At 40.4% G+C, this 26,364-nt stretch overlaps 2 protein-coding genes across 2 annotated transcripts; both read left to right on the forward strand.

Moving 5' to 3' along the window:
• The first annotated feature begins 3,487 nt into the window (after nucleotides 1–3,487).
• LOC128745587 (uncharacterized) lies at nucleotides 3,488–4,426 on the forward strand. The gene is made up of 3 exons (XM_053842664.1): nucleotides 3,488–3,835; nucleotides 3,893–4,170; nucleotides 4,297–4,426. Exons 1-3 carry the CDS (start codon nucleotides 3,488–3,490, stop codon nucleotides 4,385–4,387), a joined length of 717 nt encoding a protein of 238 aa, XP_053698639.1. The 3' UTR covers nucleotides 4,388–4,426.
• Nucleotides 4,427–12,264: 7,838 nt separating this feature from the next.
• LOC128745588 (uncharacterized) lies at nucleotides 12,265–13,099 on the forward strand. Its single transcript, XM_053842665.1, has 3 exons — nucleotides 12,265–12,618; nucleotides 12,671–12,948; nucleotides 13,009–13,099. Exons 1-3 carry the CDS (start codon nucleotides 12,265–12,267, stop codon nucleotides 13,097–13,099), a joined length of 723 nt encoding a protein of 240 aa, XP_053698640.1.
• The last annotated feature ends 13,265 nt before the right edge of the window (nucleotides 13,100–26,364 follow it).

Genomic DNA, 26,364 nt, shown 5'->3' on the forward strand with positions numbered 1-26,364 from the left:
TATATAAAACGTATAAACGACCGTATGTGGTTTTGAAGAAGATAGATTAGATTATAATGAGGAGGTTGATACCAGTGATGGTAAAAACTCAAAAACTTCAAACTCATCAAAAATCAAAATCAACTGTGAAGCATGTCAGCTTGATCCTATGCAGAAAAAAAGCACGTGTGAGTTTTTCTGTTTTCATAACAAGAAGTACAAAACTCATTCATATTACTTCCCGCTTGATCACATTCTGCTTTGCTACCCGGAGCTATGCACATATACATACAAATTCTTTGTTGAACAGCATAGGCATTCTCTCGTGCGATACGTAGCTGTGAGTGAGCGTGAGGGAATGAATCTCTAAATAAAATGGCAAAATTAAACTAAAACGCACATTTAAATTACATGTTTATCTAATTCTTATTAGGCTCGTAACTTTCTAGTTAAAAAGATGTCGATTCCCGCGAAAGAAAACTGTAAATTCCGCCAAAATGTTCATGAATTCATGAATGTGTGCTGCGTTTTTCGCTGCTGATGTTTTCTTTGACAGTAGATTCTCTTTTGCTCTCTGGTTCGTTGTATGAAATGCCAGCTGTGGAAGAATGAAGCAAAATGCTCACAGCTGAATTTGGTTCACATCGCATAGCAACAGAGACATCGCGTATAATAGCGAGAGAAATTCATATGTGAGTTTCTCGCTTGTGATCAAGGTTGAAATTTCATGTGCTTGAAATCTCATTGAGTTTTTTGTAGCTATGATCTATGAATTTTTCAACACTGGTTGATACTGTTATGAGGAAATAGGTGGTAAGATAGTTGCATAGTCTACTAACGTGTTTGACGCGATTTTGCTAACACTTCGTCTCAAAGGTACAAGGCTTCAGGACGCCAACAAGGTTAGGCAGGATAAATGTGCCGAGATGATGAATATGTACATCGGAATGGCAGTTTAATACAACGAGAGCAGAAAATACCCAAAAAGAGGCAAAGTCCCAACAATTGCGCGTACTTAAAACGGCTACGAAATAAGCCAAATGATCTCAGTCACGCTTGTAGCCACAGCAAAAGCTTCCATTCCAAGGTACACATTCTAAGTTAAGGCGACGAATGCAGCAGACCATTTACCTTGATGCGCCGATGGCGAATCTGCATTCGAGTCCGCACTAAAAAGTACCCTCGAAGTGACAAGATTCCGTTCAACCGAGAGATTCCTTCCTCAACTACCGCGTTGTGTGTTCGAGTCGCTTACAAGTTAGACGATAGAAACGTGGTCGACTAAACTTATTTTAGTTTTGGTAAAAGTATCAAAGGTTCTTAAGGTTTCTGATCGGATGGGCCCGATTGTAATGTAGAATCGAGCGATTGCTTGGAATTGTGGCCAACGTTTGTACTTACCATTGAATTTTGGTAATGGCGCCCTTAACGACTGCTGCTGCGACAATGGTCTGGTAGGATTCCAACCTATTCTTCAGCGATTTCATCACCAGGCGTGTCTGGTTGTAGAGCATTTCAAGCTCCTCGTAATTCTTCTGAGTGTCTCTTTGGTTGACAGTACACACACATATGATAATATCGTAAACATCATTGATCATTGGTAGATTTTCCTCGAATGTTACCAGTAAAATCTTTGTATGGAATGATGTACACTTTTTGTTTAATAAATTGTCACTATTTCTCTATTATATTTTCATTGAAACTCGCGTTTTCCTTTCCACTAGGTGTTCACTTAACTCTTTCAAAATCCGATTCGCATGGATGAAAATATCGCTCCTTCAGGCAGAGGCCGACACCAACATAAATCTGCTGCGACAGTATAGCATAATCGCAGCAACATTGACACAGTTTTTCGTCAAGAACGGAACAGTACTCGTTAGCAAAAAATATCCTTGAAAAACTCTTAGAAAAAAAATCCTATCTTACCTGTAGCATTGCCCTGAGCAACTTTACCTTCAACTTTTTAATACTCGGTCATTCGGAATATACTTCAAGCAAATCCGGGATAAAAAAATATCCGGGAATGTCTTGCAAAATTCGCAACGTCTGATCAGCTTACTGACGAAGAAGAGAAAAGCCGGAATCACATTGACCGTCAGTAATCGTCAACAGGCAACTTAACATGCATTTTCATTGTAGGTACGCTTTCACACGAGTTCGGAGCGTCACATCACGGAACGCCCATTGAAAATGCATGCGACCACAGAACAGAAGTGGAAGTCCGAACGATTCGGCGATCAAAACTGGTAACAGAGTCTTTTTTGCTTTTATTTTTCTTTTGGGAAGGTTTTCGCACAGAAGCGAATAACAGCAATATAAGCAGAACGCTCGCTACCAATCGCATAGCAGATTTCATATGCTTTCGTGTGCATTCGTAAGCGTTCGGGTGTTTTCGTCGAAAAAAGTGACTCGCCACCGCCAGGTTCGCTAGTATCTGCAGAAAGTAGCAAGTACGTGTTTGGATGTTAACTTCCACTTCTGTTCTGTGATGCGACCATCACCGACGTTCCGTTCCGTTACGTTACCGTTGAAGGGTGCTGACGGTCAGCATGATTGCCGCACAAGCCCACACACGACGAAAAAGTATTTAAGCAAAAATGGAATATGCCTGCCAAACAAGTGGATAAAAATTTGGTAGGTACCAAGGAGGATGGGCCATGTTCAGAGTAATGTTCGAGCAATGCGCTATGGTAAGAAGTGAGGTTGATATAATGATATTACAATAAACATAAAACTCAATAATATTTACCCGGTACATTGAAAAATTAGAAAACCCTAATCTTGCAATAACAAGACGTGTTCGATATTTTTCATGTTCAATGATTAAAACGAATAGTGCACAGAGTAGTACATTACACTGTAACAGTTCCATCGAATTTGTCTATGGCTTTAAATAGCGAAATTGGAGTCACTTGGCTTTGAATAATTCTCGCGCATGCGCTGATAGTTTTAGAGTCTGAAAGTGTGTTTCAGATGATGTCACACGGTAAACCAGAGGAACGTATGAAGTTTTGTTTTCAATTCTATTTTCAACAGTAATTTAAAACTTACACTGTGTGACAAATAAAATTTCGGTAGCTCTTTTCTCAGTATTTTGGTTTAAACCGAATTACTTTTTCTATAAAAATGATGGGTTACAACTAAATATTTTTATAATACCGCTTACTTTTACTTATACTTTTTCGCTGTAAATTTTTTTGGACATAGGTACACGAAAGCACCACTGTTCAGGGCGCCGAAATTGGCGCATGTGCATTATCTCTTGTTTCGGTACTGTTGGCCATGCGGCCATAGTCACCTTTGTTCTACGTAACCAGGATGACTTGCTAGTGATATTCACTCAGCTGTTGTTATTTCGTAATCTTATCATTCTCCGAAAGCAGTAGTAAATAAGATTAGACTCTTGAGCTGCGGCCCACATTTCCTAATATGTTTCTTATCATTTCCTCAGTGCTCATTTTGAATCGTCGTTCGTTGGGTTAGTTTAAACGTAGGTGCTAAAACAATAATGGGTTGGACAAGGCCAGAACAACCAGTCATTCCCCAAGTATGGTACACTTTTCAAGCAAAGGACGCCGATAGTGATCGATTAGTAACATATAGTGTTGAAGATCTTACGGAGGATCGCTATGACGATGCGCTCCAGCATTATATGGAAAACTTCTTGGATGATGAACCACTTTGTCAGAATAAGAAGCTTTCGGAGGATGAACAGTCGGTAGCGGAAATTAGGTTTTTCTGGAAGTGGTGTTTCGATCAAAAAATGACCATCGTATGTTACAAGGAAGGTTCTCGAGAGATCGTCGGTGCAAATCTTTTACACGTTAAAGGGTCCGATAAAATGCTTGACTCCGAAGTGAATATACAAGACGTTTATGAGGTAACTTATAACACTAAATAAGTTTATTCGTAGATGAAAAGTGAACGTGTAAAGGACCTCGTTGCTACTAACGAATATATGACGGATCAGTTTAAAGTACGTCAACACTACAATGTAGAGTATTATTTGACCGCTTATGGATTAGCCATCAACAAACGTTACCGAGGGCGAGGAATTGCAACGGAAATGCTGCGGGCTCGCGTTCCTTTATGTAAGGCTTTCGGAATCAAAGTGACAGCAACCAACTTCACCGCTTTGGGATCACAGTTAGCCGCTGCCAAGGCAGGTTTCCAAACGAATTTGGAAGTAACGTAAGTATAGCTAGAAGTTTGTCAGCAAACATGTATGTTCATGACACGCTGATTCATCTTTTTTATCTTTAAGAAGATGTGTCATCTAGATAAATGTGATAAACTTATGTATATATTTCTCAACAGGTATGATGATTTTGCTAAAATGGGACCGAAGTATTCCTATCCTGGAATAAAATCAAAAAGTTTAAAATTGATGAGCTTAGAAATCGTGTAACCTAATAAAAATCCTATTTAAATCGAATACTACTACTACTGCTAGTAAATACTGTTTCTAAGGAGAAAAATAAAATAGTTTCAAAACAGAGTTTGTTAAGAGTTGTGATCGCTTAACTTTTAAACGGTTTTCGGCAGATAGTCGCTTGCTCTAGATTTTCTCGGCTACTTAAGATGGAGTGCCTTACATCATTGAAGTAAATACACCAGGTATGGTCACCTTGCACACAGGGATATAAGTGTTTTACAGTAAGTCAAACAATATTCGGACAGTAAAACATTACACGGGTTTTTACTAACATCACGGATTTTTGCAAATCACTATACATACCATTTATTTAAATTCATGGCACCTAGAAGAAAAAAATATTATGGTGAAAAAAATCCTCCACACAGAGTATCTTAGGTACGAACTACTAAAAAATTTTGCGACATTTGCCCCTATTTAGACTACCCCGATTTACACGAATATCACAGTCGAATCTCCAACACGATTTCGCTCAAGGAAAATGAAGTGAAAAAGAAGGGAAGGAAGGAAAAAGAAGTCCGACTTATAAGTTAATTAAACTAAACGCCGCTCTAGTGTCAGATTAACAGTGCAAAATGCGGTATGTTTCATTAAATGATTATCACAGTAGTCTAAATAGTCATAAGAAGGGCAATATACAGTAGTATATAGTTATTCGGATAGCTAAATATTAACCGAAATGTTTGCATTTTCTTATTTTTTACCACTGCAGTGCGCTTCCCGCTGCTGGTGGTACCTAGACAGCTGGACTTCAGATATCTTACCAGAACGTTCGGGGACTAAAACAACTTTTCTTGCACTGTCACCGAATGTGACTAGGACATTATTGTGTTAACACTTAACGTACCAACTGAACTCTATGAAACTTTTCTGCTAACAGATCGAAAATACCACGATTGTCGATAGATTAGCGGTCATATTTTTCTCGATAAAATTATAAATAGTAGAACAGCAAGCCATGATTTATGTTTTCAATATATTTTCTAATACATTCCGCTTAACGGAACAATGTTGAACGCTGTGAAATTGAACCACAGAAAACAGACTACCAGGTAATTGACGAGAAGTGTGTAAAAGGTTTTTACGTAATCAACAAGTAATCCTTCGATGGAGCACCCCTCGAGCAGTAAGTGGCAAACTAAAACTTGATGTCGCTGCCATCGCTACTATGCAACTCCAGCACAAAATAATATTGGTAAAGGTGCATGCATATTTTTTTTATACGTTTGGCAAACTATATCTGGATGGCGCCATCGGCAGTTTTTACACACAAAAAGTCGATTGCTTTCTTCAAGCCTGTTAATCTGTTCTCTGTGATTGAACCAGAAAAGCAAACGGGGGTTTGATAATTCGCGCATAACTTTTCAAAGGGTCTAATCTCTAATGTAACAACACACTCAAGTCGACTTCAACCTGGTCGGGCCATCAAGCACGTTGGGCCGCTCTATTCCTGGCAGAGCCGGCGTTACAAAGCGCGAGGCCCTGTGCAGTTTAAGCAGCGAGGCTCTTTTGTATGCCACAAGGGCATAGGATTATAAGGCCACTATGACAGTCCTAATGTACTTCTTTTGAGGTGCAGACTCCGATTGGTCTACAGAGTTTACCCAGGTAACCAATAATCATTTCCAATGCAATTTAAATGCAAGCCAATAAGCATTTAAGTTGCCTTAAATGCTACTTAAATGCTATTTTGGCAAAATATGCGGCTACTTTACTGCTAGCCCTCTTATAGTGCTGACAATGCTTATTTGCAGCAAGTTACCGACAAGAAGAATTTAAATAGAATTGTAGATGCCAATTTACAACAGTTATGCAGTCAAAAGGCTGATAAACAGCAACCTGCAGTATAAAACTCCAGGGATGCTAATAAACGATTGATTTACTGCTTATACTAATGCTTATTGGTTACCTGGGTATGGACGGCTCATACCCACTGAAGGAGTTGACCTAGATAGTTGTAATCTTGTGCCCCGATTCGGGAGTACATTAATAAAATCAATGACCTTTTGGGATTTGGGCTCTAGGAAGGAAACTTGCGAAGAAATTGTGCATAGATAAAGCGAGAGCCCCGTAATTACAGAGCAGATGCGCTGAACTTTTAAGTTCATAGATACTTAAGCGGTAGGTTCCGGTATCATCCGATATTCTTTAAATGATAAAGAGCTAGATAGCGTCCAGCTAGGAGTCCCGGGATTGTGCGTAGTTCACTATGAGTTAAGTTGAGTAGTACTTTACCTACTGTAGGAATTGGGTAGATAAATTGTTTAACTTTTTAGTCTACAATTCCGTATTTGATTTCAACGGGGTGCTTTCTTAACAACATAATCTAAGCGGGCAGCCCAGTTAAGTTTTGTATCCACAATTATTTCGAGGAGTTTGACTTCATCACTGAAGCTTAGCCTGACACCAATCAGTATAGGGAAAGTAATAGTATGTTTTCTTCGGCTAGTAAATAATAAGGACTTTTTTGGTGGGGTTTATATTAAGCCTTATAAGCACTATAATATGGTGGTGTACGAGATCCTAACAAACAGCTTGACAATACTGCGTCAAACTTTCCCCTGACGATAAGTTCTACGTCGACGGCCTTAGCAATAGTCTCATAACCAAACTACGATATCTTGTGAAGGAGTGTGTCGGTTACCAGTGTCCAAAGTAAGGGGAAGAGAACTCCTTGTGGACATCCTTTGATCACCAAAATCGTGACCGACGTATCTCCCAATGAAATGTTTCTTCAACACACGATTGACTGCAACTAAATAAATAAATAAATGAGTAAAAGGGAAAATGAACCAATGAAAATCATACAAATATTTCTGAATAACGTTGTATGCAGCCAGGGATTGTCCACTACAATTTTTTTAATATACCTATTTAATATATTTTTAATAACCAAACGCGAGCCGTCCGTGGGAGGCGAACGTTGTCTTCTCTGAAGCCTCTTTCTCCTTTCCGCATCAGTTTGCCATAACTGTTCGAACAAGATTGTATCATTTGTTGCCCTAAATTCCTCGGAAATATGAAGCCTGGGTACATTGTACTCTCAATATTTCTGGAGGATTTGTCGGAGTGTGAAAATTCCATTCGTATTATAGCAAGGGCCGGGTGCGCGATGTTAGGCATTAGGAAACTTGGCACAATGGACATTAGGCTTAATGGGTGTCCCACATCAAATTGCATCACGGAAAATAACGCTGTAGAAAATTACCTAGTTTACCGATCCTTTTCAAATTTTCAATCAATAAAATGTAACCCATTAGTAAGCTTTTGACATATTTGTTTCAGTCAAATTCAATACTATAATCGTATGCTCGCTATGTACGCTTAACTCCCCTCAAAAGGTTTTACACAACATCTGGCTGTAGCTTCTTTTGTACGGAAACCCACTTTTTCTTCATGTCTTCGTCAGATTTGACCTCCTTGGGATTCTTCCGTAGTGGCTGTTTCATAATAGCCCAGTATTTTTCGATGGGCTTTAGTTCCGGTGCGTTGGGGGGGGGGGGAGTTCATGTCCTTGGGTAGGATGGAAAATGACCCCGTTGGCTTCGTACCACTCCAGGACATCCTTTAAATAGTGACACGAAGCTAGATCAGGCCAGAAGATCGTAGTGCCCTCGTGTTGCTTCAACAGAGGAAGCAGACGCTTCGGTCACTCCTTGAGGTAGATCTGGCCGTTTATAGTCCCGGTAGTCACGAACTGCGTTTGACACATGAGCAGATCGCCTACCAAATCATGCATTTCTGGGTAAACTTTGAAAGTTTCTGCTTTCTTACTTCTTTCAGAACACCAAATTTGTGCTGGGCGGTGAAGAATAGAAGCCTCGGAAGCTGCCGTAAGTCCGCCTTGACGTAAGTCTTATTATCCATGACGAAACAATGAGGCTACGTCAGTATCTGGGTGTATAGTTTCCGGGCCTGTCATGATTTGGAGTCTTCTGCACTTTGTACGTATGAAGTTCTTCTCGATCCTTGGCTCTTTGAATGAAAGACTTGGAAAGATTCAACGCTCCCACTTAAACGCTTTCATGAGACGCTTGTGATCATGCTCACTAATAGATCCATTCTGACCGCATTTCTCATTCCGTTCGATGCTCAGAGTTTCGCAGTAATGTTTAATCACACGACTCACCGTTGACTGCACGATTCCGACTTGTTTTCCTATGTCCCGATGAGAGAGTTGAGGATTTTCCAGGTGCTTGCTTAAAATCGATTCGCGACGTTGCTTTTCGGGTTACGCTATATTTCCAATTTTCGAAAAACTGACAGCGATAAAAGTACAGTGAAACAATATACTCTAAACTACTTCTAGTGCAAGCCAACCACAGATTGCCTAACGTACATTATTATCACACACTAGCTGACCCGACAAACTTCGTATTGCCACAAATTAACCTGTGTTGTAGATAAATCATGAATCTCGGATGATCTTTGTCACTATCTCGAGTTTTGCAAGCCCCCCAGTGGGCGGCGCTTCCGACGGCGGGTCACCGGCAACACTCGCGACCGGCTCGTCCTGAATGATCTAGTGTTACTATAGATAGTTTTTGTGGTCTTGTTATTGATTAATGTTTTATGGAAGAGTCTCGAATTTCTCGAGTTGGATTAGTTTTTGAGTTTCGCAAAAATTTCTGTTTTATTTGTATGAGAGTCCATATCCCCCTACCACAGGGGTGAGAGGTCTCTAACTATCATAAAATAAATTCAAGACTCAAAAATCTCCTACATGCTAAATTTGGTTCCATTTGCTTGATTAGTACTCAAATTATAAGGAAATTTGTATTTCATTTGTATGGGAGCCCACCCTCTTAAAAGGGAAAGGGGTCGTAATACACCACAGAAAAAAAATTCTGCCATCTAAAACTCTCACATGCCAAATTTGGTTCCATTTGCTTGATTAGTTCTAAAGTTATGAGCAAATTTGTATTTCGTTTGAATGGGAGCCCCCCCCCTCCTAAAAAGGTAAGAAGTCCTAATTCATAATGGGAAAAATGGTTGCCTCGAAAAACACCCACATGCCAAATATGGTTCCATTTGCTTGATTAGTTCTCGAATTATGAGGAAATTTGTATTTCATTTGTGTAGAAGCCCCCCCTCTTGAAGTCTGGAAGGATCCTAATTCACCGTAGAAAATATTTTTGCCTCCAAAAACCTCCACATGCCGAATTTGGTTCTATTTGCTTGATTAGTTCTCGAGTTATGGGGAAATTTGTATTTCATTTGTATTGGAGCCCCCCCTCCTAATGTGGGAAGAGGTCCTAATTCATCACAGAAAAAATTCTTGCCTCCAAAAACACCTACACGCCAAATTTGGTTCCATTTGCTTGATTAGTTCTCGAGTTATGAGGAAATTTGTATTTCGTTTGTATAGGACCCCCCCTCCTAAAGTGGGGAGGGGTCCCAATTCATCATTAAAAAAAAAATTGTCTCCAAAAACACACATATGCCAAATTTGGTTCAATTCGCTTGATTAGTTCTCGAGTTATGAGGAAATTTGTATTTCATTTGTACAGGAGCCCCTCCTCTTAAAGTGGGGAGGGGTCCTAATTCACCATAGAAAATTTTCTTGCTCTCGAAAACCTTCACATGCCAAATTTGGTTGCATTTGCTTGATTAGTTCTCGAGTTATGAGGAAATTTGTATGGAAGCCCCCCCTCTTAAAGGGGAGAGGAGTTATAATTCCTCTTATAAAGAGGGGAGGGGTCTCAATTCAACATAGAATAAATTCTTGTCACCAAAAAAACACCCACATGCCAAATGTTGTTCTATTTGCTTGATTAGTTCTCGAGTTAGGAGGAAATTTGTATTTCATTTGTACAGGAGCCCCCCCCTCTTAGAGTGGGGAGGGGTCCTAATTCACCGTAGAAAATTTTCCTGCCCTCGAAAACCTTCACATGCCAAATTTGGTTCCATTTGCTTGATTAGTTCTCGAGTTATGAGGAAATTTGTATTTCATTTGTATGGGAGCCCCCCCTCCTAAAGTGGGGAGAGGTTCTTATTCATCATAGAATTCTTGCCTCCAAAAACACCTACATGCCAAATTTGGTTCCATTTGCTGGATTAGCTCTCGAGTTATAAGGAAATTTGTATTTCGTTTGTATAGGAGCCCCCCCCACTTAAAGTGGGGAGGGGTCCCAATTCATCATAGAAAAAAATTTTGTCTCCAAAAACACACACTTGCCAAATTTGGTTCCATTTGCTTGATTAGTTCTCGAGTTATGAGGAAATTGGTATTTCATTTGTCCAGGAGCCCCCCCTCTTAAAGTGAGGAGGGGTCCTAATTCAACATAGAAAATTTTCTTGCCCTCGAAAACTTTCACATGCCAAATTTGGTTCCATTTGCTTGATTAGTTCTCGAGTTATGAGGAAATTTGTATGGAAACCCCCCCTCTTAAAGGGGAGAGGAGTTATAATTCCCCTTATAAAGAAGGGAGGGGTCTCAAATTACCCTAGAATAAATTCTTGTCACCGAAAACACCCACATGCCAAATTTGGTTCTATTTGCTTGATTAGTTCTCGAGTTATGCAGACATTTGTGTTTCATTTGTATGGGAGCCCCCCCTCTTAGTGGGGGGAGGGGTCTCTAACCATCACTAAAACCTTTCCTAGCCCCAAAAACCTCTACATGCAAATTTTCACGCCGATTGGTTCAGTAGTTTTTGATTCTATAAGGAACACAGGACAGACAGACAGAAATCCTTCTTTATAGGTATAGATTTTGTGTGAAAACAGCAAAGCAAAGTCTTGGATTCAAACGTTTTATGCTTGATTTGACCATTCTTTATCGACACACTTCGCAACCAGCTGTCAGAGTACAGGACAATAACGGGGCTAGTACAATGATCCTAATGACTTTAACAGCACCACCTAGAGGATATTCGAACATATGAAGACTAGCTTGTAGACCAACATCGTATTTTAAAGTCAACTGGGAGGTATACAATTTCAGCACAGTTCTTAGATGTCCTAGGAGTTCCGCAAGGTAGTAATTTAGGCTCACTGTTTTTTCTCTAGTCGTTGTTGATATATCGCTGCTACTTCCGGATGGTTACTGAAAAATCTATGCGAACGACATTATACTATTCAACATTGGTACGTAGCATTGCACATTGCGTTGCAATTCAGCAGCTAGATGACGTTTTCCATAATTGGTATTCTAGAAACTTTCTGACTGTCACCATCCAAGGGTGTTGCGCTATCTACTATCACCCACCGGTTCAAAATGCCTATTATGTGTTGTTACACCACGTGTAGTCAGTCGTGTCGTGACTCGTGCCTTGGAATTTAACCAATTTGGATGGTCATGAAAGGCATCGAAAAGCGAAAACGAAAAGGATTCTAAGACTTTATCTTTTCAATTTGGGAAATTGTTTTTGAAATCAAGTTATTTTCTACACGAAATGTAGTGAAATAGCATGAGATGACGCATTCTATCCGAGATCTGGCGCAACAATAAATTTATATTTACAGGAACGATGCACGGCATCTAACAAGCATGAGTTTGCAATAAGCATTACGACCTAAAGGAGGCACTTGCATACGATCAAAGTTTTCCTCAAACAGTGGACGATATCAAAAGATACTTTTTAAATAGCTTCTACAGTTTTATTAACTATTTATCTAGCAGCGCATGATTACAACCGATATTAGATGTGAGATTCACGTGTCTACTACAGCAATGAATCGTGTCATCTTCCGTAATCCTGATAAGAATAATTCAGGAGTAGGCATTTATGACTTAATTGATTTTATCTTTGAAGAAGAGCAGTACACGCCTATTAACTATTCTCGACCAGCTAGATATTTAAGTCAGAATCGTCATTCGTGTTAATCAGAGTTCCACGATCGTTACCATGGCTTGGACTAGACCGTTAGAACCAGCTGTTCCAGTCATTTGGCATACCTTCAGGGCCAAAGATGGTGACGATAGTGACGGCGGCATCGTAACGTATCATGTTCAGGATTTAACCGAAGACCGGTATGAGGATATGATCGAGCATTTCCTAAACCACTTCATAGAGGAGGAGCCGATGTGTGTAAGTATGGGTATTCCGAAGGATAAGCAAGCACGTGCTGGTTTAGTCAGCCTGTGGAGATCGATTTTGAAGGAAAAAATGACCCTCGTTTGCTACAAGGAAGGGTCCGATGAGATTATCGGCGCCAATATTATTTCTGTTAAGGACGACGAAAATTATTTTGAATTTGAGGTAAGTGAAAATCATATCTAAATTCCAATTATTGTCATTTTTTAACATCTAGATCAAGAATGAGAAACAAGATAAATTGCTGAATATTGTTGAATATGTTTCGAAGCAATTTAACCTCTGCGAGCATTATGGAGTCAAGCACCGCTTGGTAGCGTACGGTCTATCCGTCAATAAAGGATACCGAGGAAGAGGAATTGCAACAGAAATTCTGAAGGCTCGAGTTCCGATGTGCAAAGCACTGGAAATAAAACTTGCTGCGCATCCTTTCTCCGCTATCGGATCCCAAAAAGCCGCGTCTAATGCCGGTTATTTCACCGATTATGAAATAACGTGTGTGGTATCATATTAGTTCGAGCTGATACTGAATGACTTTACTCTGTGCTTTTTCAGATACGATGATCTTGCTAAATTGGGTCCAGCATACACGTTGCCAGGAATCAAATCCAAAAGTTTTAAGCTCATGAGCTTTCCGATCGAGTGATGTTTAAATGCAACAAGTTTCGAGCTCTGTACCAAAACATGAATGATGATGATAGTTTTATTAAGGACCCTTTAACCTAAAGTCATTCGGGTCCATCAAAACATGAATGAATAAAGATTCCATTTTGGGATGTTCGTTTTCAACATGCATATATTTTTTTGTCCAACACCACAAGTCTTGATTTAGATTTACTCCTCGAATCACAGTTTGTTTTAATACGTCAGGAGTGATGGGATGTGGTAATAATTTCATCTATAAGGTCATTTGATGTGAAAATCTAAAACGGATTAAAACTACAACAGTTAATGGAGTTTCTTTTAAAGGCACAATAAACAGCTTAATAAACATAATTTAATTCATGTAATGTTCAGCTTTTTGTCTGCGATTAAACTTTGTTCAGAATACAAATATTTTTATGTGGTTGCCAGTATACTATATATTAGAGAACTCGGATAATAAAATCGTGTTTTTGACAAACTCTTTTTTTAACGCGTTCAAAAATTTGATTTGGAAAAAGTAATAGCGTGGCTAGTGCTACGATCCTGTTGACTCTAACAGTCTTTCCCAATCAACAAGACTCGAACATTCGACGATTGGCTTGTTAGGCCAGTATCGTATCTTAAAGCTAACTGGGAGGTATACGTTTTCTGCACAGTTCTCAAATGTCAAAGGTGTTCCACAAAGCAATAATTTAGGACCGCTGCATTTTTCTCTATTCATTGTTGATACATCGCTGCCACTTTGATTGTGGAAGAAATAACTCTAAGCTAAGGTGTTCAGGTGTTGTTCCTTCTAATGTTCTTTCAAACTAAAAAAAACGTGAACTTGTCAAATTCGGAAATTAAAAGTTTATTAGTTGTGATTGAAACATGAAACTTTTCAATTTTAACACTTATTCAATAGGAAAACTCATGAGCTTAAAGCTTTCGGATTTGATTCCGGGCAAAGCGTATGCTGAGCCCAATTTCGCAAGATCATCGTATCTGAAAGATATGATATTAACTCTTATTAAATATTGCCTCTATCAAAGATTAAAGCACTTACCTTATTTCATAATCAGTTCGATAACCGGCATTAGAGGCAGCTTTCTGAGATCCGATGGCCGAGAAGGGGTGCGCAGCAAGTTTAATTCCCAGCGCTTTGCACAATGGAACTCGAGCCTTCAGAATTTCCGTCGCAATTCCTCGTCCTCGGTATCGTTTGTTAACGGAAAGACCGTATGCGACCAAACGATGCACGATGCCGTAGTGTTCGGTATAGTCAAACTGCTTTGAAACATACTCAACGATGCTCAGCGCTTTGTTTTGCATTTCACTCTAAAATATATTTACGTGTTAGATGCACATTACGTCATAGCCTGGAAGCCAACATAACACTTTCAGGACAAACACAAAGATGATAAATTCTAGCCACGTTTTGAAGAAACGACGACTCTTCCTCGTTTTCGTTAGATAGAATTAGGAACTACATTGCCAATATTATTTGGATCTTAGATACGGCTGTTGCTCACCTTCAAATCTAAATAATTCCCATTATCCCTCACAGCAAGAATGTTTGCACCGATAATTTCATCCGATCCTTCCTTAAAGCAAACGAGGGTCATTTTTTCCTTGAACAGTGACCTCCACAGGTTGGCACTTCCAGCACGAGCCTGTTGATCCTTCGGGGCACCCATACTAACGGTCATCGGTTCCTCCTCCACGAAGTTGTTTTGGAAATGTTCGACCATGTCTTCATACCGGTCTTCGGTTAAATCCTGAACGTAATAAGTTACGAGGCGACCGTCCGTACCATCGCCATCTTTGGCCTTGAAGGTGTGCCAAACGACGGGAACGGCTGGTTCTGATGGTCTAGTCCAAGAAGCCATAGTTACGTTTACGGAAACACTGGTCAACTTTGCCATCGCTTTTGGTTTATATCTCGTGAGGCGGCTGATAAATGCAAATCATAAACATTACACAAAATCAGTAACGCCTTGTGATTTGTCCCGTCATTCTTCTTATCTGGATAATGAAGTTTGCACGATGTACTGCTTTACTAGGCACGTGAATTTCACGTCTGATATTCGTTAACTGTTATCTTCCTGAGATTGTTACACGGAAAATTGAAAATAAGTTTGAAACATAAAACATTAGATAAAAGTTTCTATGTGTGTTTTATCTTGAGCAGTGATAAATAAAAAGTCTTGTCGAATAAAACATTGAATCGTTTTATTAAATACTGTAAAGACTTTTGTGGGCAGGTATTCGCCCAGAAGCATTTATTCGTGTTGTCGCAAGTATTACCTTATTTGGACCATCACACTTGTCGCAAACTCATCGTGGTTTAACGGCATGTGTCGTCCGTGTGGTTGAACCTTATTTTTCAACACCAAAACTGGTAGATTTGTATACCGTTTTGCATGCATTTTAAGCTGCGTTGTCATGTTTGTTATCTTTGGTATTGGGTGCGATGAGAGTGGTGATATTATATGAACATTTTCGATTGTTAACTCTGTAATAGAGCAGAATAGCAGAGCATATTGTCATGATGATATTAAACACCCCTGACTAAAGTTTGTAGTTGCATTTTATTACACTAAAAGTTAAACACAATATTATGTATTATTGATGCCTGACCGCAAATTAACTATTAAATCCGAAACCGTCGCTTCAATTCATTCATATTAGCTTGAGTAGGGGTGGTCATTTTTTAAATTTGTTATCTACTTTTTAGGAATGTTAGTTATTCTTGAAGGTACCCTTTCCTTAGTTTTTCGGAGTTTCCACTCCATCACGCTCTAATAGGGTTTTATTAAAAGTCAAAATGCATTTTTGGCATTAAATTAATATACATGTATATCATTATCAACGTCAGTGCTTAGAAATCGCATATTCAATTTATGCAATACGCCTGAATTGATGCAATATACTGCTCATTCTTTGCTGTTTCTAGTACAGATGAAATTAACTCAGCATTGCCAACCTGAAACCAAAGGTTCGAGCGAATCACTTGTGTTTATGTTCGTGTTGTTCTCTATATTCGCTTATTCTCGACAATAGTGCATGAAATCAAATGTGTATCATTCATTCATTTTTAACTGCCAACCAGCGTAAACGAAATTACAATAAACATAAACATTGCCCCGAAGTACTAATTGATTTTAAAAAGCAGGCGGTTTGAAAAACTTAACTTTAAAATTAAAAATATCAGTCAAGAGCAAGAAAATTGACTGACATGTTAGTCGAGCAATTATACAGCACTATTCATGGATGAATTGTATTGAAGGATAGAAAACTAAGAAAGACAAATACTATCAACAGTTTAGTAGTCATGTTTATGGGCTGACAGATAAAAAAATACTGCCAGGGATAAAACTGTATGCGCTGAATACATTTTATATTCGCCTTCATGCAGGTCTGTCAATTTTTTGAACTACTGATCGACGTTGCATCGGTATCGCCATCTAGCAAGGCGATGAAACACAAATGGCAAACAAAAATTCGTTACTTGGAGGTACAGATCACAGCAGCAAGCAGTTCTGCCAGAGCGGAGGCACTACAAACGAGCTGGGAACGGGGTTTGTTGTGTTGGGCAGAATGTGAGATCGCGTGATAGATTGGAAGGCGGTCAACAAAGGGATGAGTCTATTGAACATAAAAGGCCATTTCTTCAATTACAACATCATCAACGTGGACTGCTCGCACGAAAGCTCCCTGACGATAAGAAGAAGGCGTTCTACAAGCAACAGAAGGTAGCGTACGGCAGCAGTTCGCCACAGGACATCAAAATCGTCACCTCATAGCCTGCACATCGTCAACGGCCAACGGTTTATAAAATTTCTGGCATACGGGGTGAAAATGCTACTCGAGAAAGAGGAGTTGGATTCCTACTGAGCCCAGAGGCACATGCGGCCCTGATGAAGTGGGAACCGTTGAACGAAAAAATAATCGTTGCCAGATTCAGAACACGGGTTAGAAACCTTACAGCAATCCCGTGCTATGCGCCAACAGATGCTGCCGACCTGCAGGAGAAAGAGAGTTTCTACAGCCACGTGAATAGCAATGGAGAAGGAGCCTTCTTGATGTACGCAACAAACGCAGCGCAGCGTTTACACGTTGCACGTGTTCAACGACGGGAGGAGACGGGAGAAGAAAATTGGGTTCCGCTACGACGTCCGCCGATTGGAGAATCCTGAGGTGAAGAGGGCCTTTATAGAACAACTTGAATCCCGAGCCTCGGATAAGCAACCTGGTGGAACCGTCCAAGAGCAATGGACCGGCATTAAGAACGCCTTCATTACGACCCTCGGCAAAGCGCGCAGCGAGCGGACGGAGTGGATATCGAATAAAAAATGGAGGAAGACCGACGAGCGGAGAGAGGCGTAAGCCGGCATTGAGCGAGCGCGAACCAGATCGGCTAAGACAGCTGCCCGTCAACGTACGCCGAACTGGAGAGGGCTGTTAAACGAGGCGGGACAAGAGAGCCTGGACTAACTGCTTAGCCGAACAAGGGGAAACCGCCCCCGCCAATGGTGTTATTCGTTTGCTGTACAATATTTATCGCCGCCTTAGTGGTGCCAGGATGAATACAAAGATGCCGCTAAAGGACAGAGCTGGTCAGCTACTGACTGACCGTACAGAACAGCTAAAGCGATGGACTGAACATTTGGAGGCACTCTTCCGAGTTTCAAATATCAGAGACCAACAAAACCAGCAGCGTATGACGCCTACAGTTCGTCGAATCAATCACGTCCACTCGGAGGCGCCATCGCAAGATGAAATTGAAGGAGCCATCAAGAATATGAAATCCAATAGAGCGCCAGAGATAGACTGTATTTCAGCCGAGATGCTCGAAGCTGACCCATCTTGGTCAGCCCAGATGATGCATCAACTTCTCAGCAATATGAGGGAAACCGCAACTTTTTCGGTGGGCTGGATATAGGGCATATTGGTCAAAGTTCCTAAATAGGGAGACCTAATTGAATGCGGAAAGTGGTGTGGCATCACGTTGCTTTGTATTGCTCTTGAAGTACTTTGTAAGATAATCCTCAACCGGATCTAGGCGAATCCAGCAAGCTCCATTCTCTCACCGCTTCTGTTTCTCATCGTTATGGATTACATATTAGTTGGAGACAGTAGACTAAATCTAGGATTGCCTTGAAGTAGCTAAATGACCTTGTCCTAGCCGACGATATTGTCTTCCCGCACAAAGCCGAACCGCTATGCAGAGCAAGTTAGATGATCCCTCCGAGATCTCCTAGGCAGCAGGTCTAACAGTCAATGTATCAAAAACTAAGTCTATGGTAGTAAATACGGACAATTCCACCAACTACACAGTAGCGGGACAACAAGTTGAGTAGATAGACGCCTTTCAATACCTTGGTAGTCTGATAACGCCCAATGGTGGCACCAAGACTAATATAGCCCCATGAGTCAGAAAGGCCAGGGGTGCCTTTGAAGGTCTGCGAAATATTTGGCGCTCAAACCATATAATTCTACATATGAAAACCCGAATTTTGAATTCAAACGTTAAATCGGTACTGCTGTATGCCTGCGAAACGTGGTGCGTTTCAGCGGAGACAACGCAAAAACTGCAGGTATTTAGTAACCACTGCCTGTGATATATTATTCGTGTCTGGTAGGCTGACAACTGGATATCCAATGATGAACTCCATCGTCGATGTCCATGTCGTCAACGACCAATAACCCCAGAAATTCGTTAACATAGGTGGAAATGGATCGGACATACCTTAAGAAAAGGAGCGAACGAGATCTGCAGAGAAGCACTCGACTGGAATCCGCAAGGACAGCGTAGAAGAGCCAGACCCAGAGGCTCATGGCGATGCAGCTTAGCCAACGACATCCAGGCTGTAGACGAGAACCAGTCCTGGCGACAGGTAAAAGCTATGGCGGGTGACCGTCAGCAGTGGAGATCTCTGATTTCATCCCTTTGTGCTGCCAGACCGTTAGACATGGACACATAAGGAAGCAAGTAAAATCTTAGTTGGGGGCAGTCCTTGTAGAAACACCTTCAGTGGTTTCGCCGACGGGTTTGTTGTGCGTGAGTGCTGCGCTTGGGTGGCAATAAGAAATTTTTTCACCTGCTCGAATTGTTGCAGGCTGGAGCACACGGTTTTCATGCCCAATCTGGACAGCTGAAAGCGCGGTGTAGCCGTGGGTATGCTTGAGCCAACTCAGTCTCAAGCTTGACGATATCCTTGGTAGGGGTAAAGAGTATGGATGGGAAAACTATCATTAACTACTGATAGTTATTAGTAAGCATTATATCATTAAGTATCAGTAAGGTTTCACTGTTATTGATATTTGCTGATACAGTTAAGTCGTCCCACTAAAAAAATCAGTTAGATTAAACTTATTGGTCGGTAGTAGCGTACGATAGAGACAATCTTCTCCATTAAACTTGATCTTGGTCTAATTTCCCAGTCGTCTCAGAAGTCGCAAAGTAGGCCCGATTACTTGCTTGCTAGTGTTGTTGTCCGCGGTCACCAGCGATCCCAAATACACGAACTCCTCGACCACTTCTAGTTCGTGGTCGGCAACGGTTACCGCCTGCGGGAGGCACGCGTTTGTTTGCTTTGAACCTCTTCCTTTCATGTACTTAGTCTTCGATGTCAGTATGTCCGGAAAACCGGTTTCGTGCATTGTGTACCACAGGAGCTGGTCTCGACCAACTGTATCGTATGCTACTTTGAAATCAATAAAGATGTGATGCGTGGGCACGTTGTACTCTCGACATTTCTGCAAGATTTGTCGGATACTAAAAATCTGATCCGTAGTTGCGCAAACCCGCATGAAGCTCGCCTGGGGAATTACAACGGATACTTACAATGTATAACGCAGTTATAATATTGCCCCTTTTATGACTATTTAGACTACTGTGATAATCATTTAATGCAACGTAGCGCATTTTGCACTGTTAATCTGACACTAGAGTGGCTTTTAGTTTGATCTACTAATGAGTTTGACTTCTTTTTCCTTCTTCCCCTTCTTTTTCACTTCATTTTCTTTGAGCCAAATCGTGTGCGAGATTCGACTGTGATAATCGTGTAAATCGAGGTAATCTAAATAGGGGCAAATGTCGGAATAGTACAATTTAGTCCAGCGCCTCTATGGTTCAAAGGTACAAGTACCAGCGAACCACATGCCCTGGCGGGTGTTGTGGGTTCGAATCCGGTTATAATCTCAGATTACAGCTTGGCGACTCATGCACCTTCCAGCATTGGACAAAAGGTAGGAGTCAAAATGACTACTTGTCAAGCATAGCTACCAATACTTCCCCCCCCTTCCTTTCCGCTCTTCCCCTCCTTCACCAAAAAAAAAAATTTTTTCATTTCTTTCCCCTACCGTCCCTTCATCAATTGTAGAACCATCGTTTCAAAAAAATATTAATATATATGTATGACCGCATTTCAAGGTCAAGACTAAAAACTTGAGATTAGTCTATAGTACAATTTCCTATTTTTTTGCTTCAATGTGATGGGTTAAATTACTGATGTTTACTGATAGTTATCAGTAACGTACTGGAAACTACTGATATTTATCAGTAACGATTTATAATGATAGTTCCCATCCCTAGCAAAGAGCGGGTCCTTCGGGATATCCCTCGGGAGGACTGAACATTTATTGCTCTCAGGAGCCGAGCTGTTGTTGCATCCACGGTGGCAGTGAACTGCGTACGGGCTTCTTCATCGGTCACGACTCAAGGCTTGCTTATTGGCGAGCCGCAAAAGAGACTCCAAACGAAAGTTGAAAGCTTTGCAACGATGAACTCCGTTTCGAATGTCCTCACTACTAGATGATCGAATCACTTCAAGATGATGAACTCTGTTCTTCCAATTAACTCTAATCGTTTACTAGAAATGCTCAGCTTTATGAGAATTTTGTTTATGGACGTCAATCAACAATAAACACCAGATGAGAAAAGTTTACGGGGAACATTTCTTGTATACAAAATAATTGTTTCATGGAGGTTTAGGTCATATGACGGTAACATGATTCTCCTTAGAAACAGTGAAGAATAGTAATGGAACGATGATCGGCGGTGAGGATAAAATTTAATTATGAGCGATAGATAAAACGAATGATTGCAATAATTATACAACAAATCAATCTAAACTTTTCTTTAATTAATTTTGAAAATTAAAGTATCATTAGTATTTTTAATGATACTTTAACTTTTAATGACACATTAATCAAATATCAATTGAAACGAAAACAGAAATCATCGGTTCTTATATACTGTGCTCTCAAATAAATAAAAAGGTAATTACAGCTCTTGAGATAAGAACTGGTTCATAGCAACCAGAGTATGCAGAAAACGTATACTTATATTAAATTTGTCGAAGTATTGAAATGAAATGAAATAGTTTATTCAACATACCCAAAGGCAATAAATAAGTGCAACGATAGTTGGTAGATAAGTAACATCAATAAAATTTTGACATCATTAAATTATATGAAGACAATTACATCGTGGGGTGGCAGGGACGAGCAGGGTACTTGCTTAAAGCGGCACGCTTAATGAGATCGGAGTTGTCAACTTCTTACGGTTTACCTTGACCCGGTTATCAACATATGGTGGATAATGAGCCGGCTTTTCGTCCTACCTATTAGGGTCATTCTGAATTGGGATGGCTTCGTTAACGATTGATTCATTTGATTGATTGATTTTTAGAAGGATATTCTCAAACATTCAGGTACCAGGGATAACGTACGTGAAGCTACTTAACGAACTAGTCCCGTTTGACCCTTCATACAGGAGCTGGTTAACGTGATCAATCGTTATTTCTTTTGTTAAATATGCCGAAAAAACACAGAAAAAAGAAGCAAATAACAGAAGTAACAAAAATATTCGTTTTTATTTTCAACAAAGATAAAGCTTGCTTCAGGTAGTGTATTGTAACGAAAACAATTGCGTGTATTTCAGTTATTTATTATTAAATTCAAGATCTTTTCTTACATAGGGTACGGGTGGGTATTTCCAGTCCATTAAGCGGTAGCCTGAACAATATTCAGGAACTACGTTGAAACTATATTTATTCGAGACAAGATTTTTATACCAGTTGATAGAATAATATTTACTGAATATCAGCGTGTATTTTGGTCTTAATAAAACGCTACTAAATTTGAGTTATAATCGCGAGAAATGATGAAGTCGCTGCGACTAAATTGAGCCCATTTTCTATAGTGGTGTCTGTGTTTTTTAAATCTGACAGGCCGAAATAGCTAGCACAGCAATTAAATGCTTTTCAAAAACAGATCAAAAGATACAAGAAAAGAGAGACCGATAAATAACTCCTCGCTATTGCCTACATTCCGGGCTCATTGAAGATAATTAATTTTGCAGTGACAACAGCTTGCTGCTGGCGCTAGTGTATCACTGAATCGGTCATATACACTAGCGCCAGTTGTCACTCAAATACCAGGTATGTCAGCACATATATTGGTAGTAGTGTAAGTAACGCACCATACGCTGGAAATAAAAACAAAATGTTGCTAATGGCTAGTGAATGAAAATTGATTTATATTTTCATATCAGAGGGGAATTTTTGTGTTCTTCCGTGATAAAAAGAAGTAGAATTGGTCTGTGATAGCATATTCACAGCTGTTTAGTTTCTAAAATAAGTAAACGTGATCATAATTGTGTGTTTTCCAAACCATCATCGAGAGCGGATACGCGTAAGCGATTGCTGCTAGTTTTTTCAGCCTGGTTACGTGCCAGTGGAAAAACAGTGGTTTTGATGTTCATTGAATAAAATTAAGCAAACTGCTTACATTTTTATGAAAATAGTAATAGCCTATGAGTGCTACATTCGTTTCAGTATTGTTATATAGCGGCAAAGTTTTTATTTGGGAAAGTGTAGCCAAAAAAGGTAATGTATGCCGAAATTAGTAGCGTGATGGGAATACCCTCCCGTACCCTAAATGTAGCATTTTCTTCATATTTTAAGAAAAAAATGCAGATAAAATTATTCGTCTCGGTTTCGTAGGAATTCTCGAACTATTCCTGTAATATGGCTCATAGCGGCGCACACTCGTTCTTCGTCCATTGTTTTGGCTATTTTATTCCACCAGGTCTTCATTTGATTGATGTCTTTGATAACTTTTCCCTTTGCCTTGAGTCTCCTCTTCATGACTGCCCTGTATTTCTCAATAGGACGGAACCGGGGGCAAATGGGTGGGCTAAGGTATTTCGGGACAAACTGGACCCCTTTCTCTGTATACCATTCTTGAACGACTTTGCTGTAATGACAGCTTGCCAAATCTGGCCAAAACATCACGGGATGATGGTGGGATCGATTGAACGGCAAAATTCGTTTTTCGAGACACTCATGTTGGTACAGTTCCGACGGCATTGTCTTATTTGTAACTAAAACTTTCGTTTTTCTGCCAGAACTGCAAATGCCCTGCCAAATCATAAATTTTTGTGCAAATTTGTCGGCAAAAACAAATTTAGATTTGTTTGGAACATCCCTCCGAGCCGTTGCCAAGTAAAATTTTTGACCAGGCATTTGCCCGAAGTCAGCCTTGACATAGGTTTCATCGTCCATTAGAAGACACCCGCCGAACTAGGTTAGCACCCGATCGTATAGTTTTCTAGCACGGATTTTGGCCACACTATTCTGTTTTATGGTTCGGTTTGGCTGTTTGCTAGCTCGATACGACTTGATTCCTTCCCGGAGACGAATTCTCCTCACGGTACTATGGGCAGCAACGAATTTTCTGTCCAGATCAAGGTCCGACAGATTGGGATTCCTCTTGATGGTCTTCAAAATCTTACCACGCAGTTTCCGGTCGACAATTCTACACTGATGATTAGTTTGAGGCATCCGAATCGTCGTAAATGTTTCCTTATACCATTTGATAACGCGCCATACGGTATTTCTGGGCAATTTCAGCTGTTTAGTTAGCCTAGATGCAGACCACAATGGATTTTCCCAGTAACTGTGCACAATTTTTTGCCTTTTTTCGGCTTCCATGTTGTTTGTTTACAAAATACAGTCGTTTTGCGGAATGTCACAGATACATAGGTGAAGCTAATAAAATTTCCGACACGTTGGCGCCAAGAACTTTCAAATCCGTCTGCCAAGAACGCCACAATATGAGCAAAAGTTTGTTCCAATTCTAAATGAAGCAAGATTTAAATAAACTTTTTTGTTCATTTAGCATATTTTGCATCTTTATTCATGATAAGATGCTAATATTTCCATAAACTACACGCTTATATTAAAAGACGTGCTGTCGGTAATATATCGGCGGCCACACTCAAGCGGCACTCGTGAGAGTGTGGCGCGGTTTGCTCTAGCTACCTTACTGATATTCTCTCGCAGCGAGCAGGAGTTCCTTGCGAGTTTCCAGGTGACCTGTGCGCTGTGCCGTGCCGCACAATGCGCGAGGAACCTGCTTCTCGGTGATCGCTGCAGTATTGTCCAGCTGCGATCTGACTCAACGTCTTTCTTCGATCAGTCTAGCCGCCATTCTTGCCAGTGCTGGTCACGTTTTGTTTTCGTGCGCAGATTAGCCGTTACGCGAAGCGTCCTGTGTTTTTTTTTCGACAGTGGGTACGTCGCGAAGTGACGATAACAACCGGCTTTTCAATGTATCTTTGGGGACTCTGCAATCAAGAGGGGTCTAAAGAAAGTTAACATGTTTGAAAAAATGCCTCTGAAAAGTGCTAAAAAGTTGCCAGTTGGATGATTGCAGATTGATTCGCATATTTCTGCTTCTCAGAAGTTAGAGTCAAAGACAAAAGCGGGAACAACAAGGAAGTAAGCCAAGGTACAGAACTAAATTTAATTAGCCTTCGGTGCTAACGATCCCAGAGAAGGCGGATCTCAAACTCGACCAGTGTGCGGTGAGTGGAAAAAGGAAGCAGCAAAATTCATTCACTTGGGACGGTTCGTTCCTTGCCAAACCATGCGTTCGCGAGCCCGCGAGTGTGCAAGGCAGTGCTTATGTGCATGTGCGCACATACCGTGCCATTATACGGTCCGTTGCACTTTGGAAATGTCCGTTTTTTTTTTCATAAGCTTCTTGGGTCAGCTCCCCTCCCACCCGGTACTATCTCGATAACAGCTACCATGATGCGAAAGTTTTTTTTCGAGAGTGCTACGATGCGACGGCGGAAAGGGAACCCAAGCGACGGACACGGTTCGGAATTTCAAAATCAGTTCTACCTTGCCGTTCGTAGCGGGTTCGGTCTGCAACACCAGGCCAGTTTAAGCACTGCCGAAATGGTAAGCGTACGGACCTGAACACGGCGGATTGTTTACGAAACAAAAAGTTCGTAAAAATTAAGCTAAAAATGCATGGGCAGAAAATAAAGAAATAACAAGGCAAGTTCAGTTTTCCATTTATGGACTCGGAGATAATTCACTTTCAGTGCCAAAAATGTGTTGTAGAAATGGCACGGTTCGGACGTGCTTGCTATCCCGATATGCGAGAAAGGATCAAGCAAGTTATTTGGTGAAATGTATAGAAAGTACTTGGGCGATGAAAGATTTTGCTGAGCCTCTTTGAATCGAGTGATAATTTTGAACTTGTCTTACTTAATGTTAAAAAAATGCGGTCATCATATTATCATTTTATGACTTTTGTCGAACGATTTTACTATTAGTAAGTTTTACCGTTGAATTTTTTTCCTTACAAATCCGGAGTACACACGCCGACGCACATCAGCTGGCTGAGACAGGATCGCCCCTTGGCACCGGTTCGATTAGTACTGCATGCCTGCTATGTGGGGTCGCTCCCATGAAACCGAGCGCAAGGCGCAGTCGTTTATTTTTTCCTCTCAAGTAGGTATCTGTACTCTTTTCTGTGCTGCGGTTAGCACAAGCTCGTATATCACCTGTTTGAATCTTGTTATACGGCGTTTTTGTTTTGCTTCTCCCCTATTTGCGATGTTGTTCAAACTCATATAACCGTGACTCTTTTGTGAATGGAAATAACTTTTCTAGCAGTTGCAGACCTACTCCAGGGTAACTCTTGGTAGGCAGTTTATTTTGTATTCGAGGCTATCTTTATTTTCTTGTGAAGAGTTGATGGATCACACGCAAGGATTGTAGTTAGAAAATACCTTACTGTACTATATAGTCATATTCTTACCGATATCAAACCTGAAGAGACTGTCGAAGGTAATAAGTATTTAATACAAGGAAATTAATACACCAATTCAAATTGAATAAACAATGACTTTCCAATTGCGTGTAAATACGAACTTTGCGACATTTTTGTGGAGATAAAAGAAGAGCAAATTATTGGAAC

This window comes from Sabethes cyaneus, chromosome 1 (genome assembly GCF_943734655.1).
Source record: "Sabethes cyaneus chromosome 1, idSabCyanKW18_F2, whole genome shotgun sequence".
Taxonomy (NCBI): Eukaryota; Metazoa; Arthropoda; class Insecta; order Diptera; family Culicidae; genus Sabethes; species Sabethes cyaneus.

Coding starts and splice junctions, on each gene's coding strand:
- LOC128745587 (XM_053842664.1), top strand. CDS start 3,488: ATGGGTTGGACAAGGCCAGAACAACCAGTCATTCCCCAAGTATGGTAC. Junction 3,836..3,892: donor ATAAAATGCTTGACTCCGAA/GTGAATATACAA, acceptor GTTTATTCGTAG/ATGAAAAGTGAACGTGTAAA. Junction 4,171..4,296: donor CAAACGAATTTGGAAGTAAC/GTAAGTATAGCT, acceptor ATTTCTCAACAG/GTATGATGATTTTGCTAAAA.
- LOC128745588 (XM_053842665.1), top strand. CDS start 12,265: ATGGCTTGGACTAGACCGTTAGAACCAGCTGTTCCAGTCATTTGGCAT. Junction 12,619..12,670: donor AAAATTATTTTGAATTTGAG/GTAAGTGAAAAT, acceptor TTTAACATCTAG/ATCAAGAATGAGAAACAAGA. Junction 12,949..13,008: donor TTCACCGATTATGAAATAAC/GTGTGTGGTATC, acceptor GTGCTTTTTCAG/ATACGATGATCTTGCTAAAT.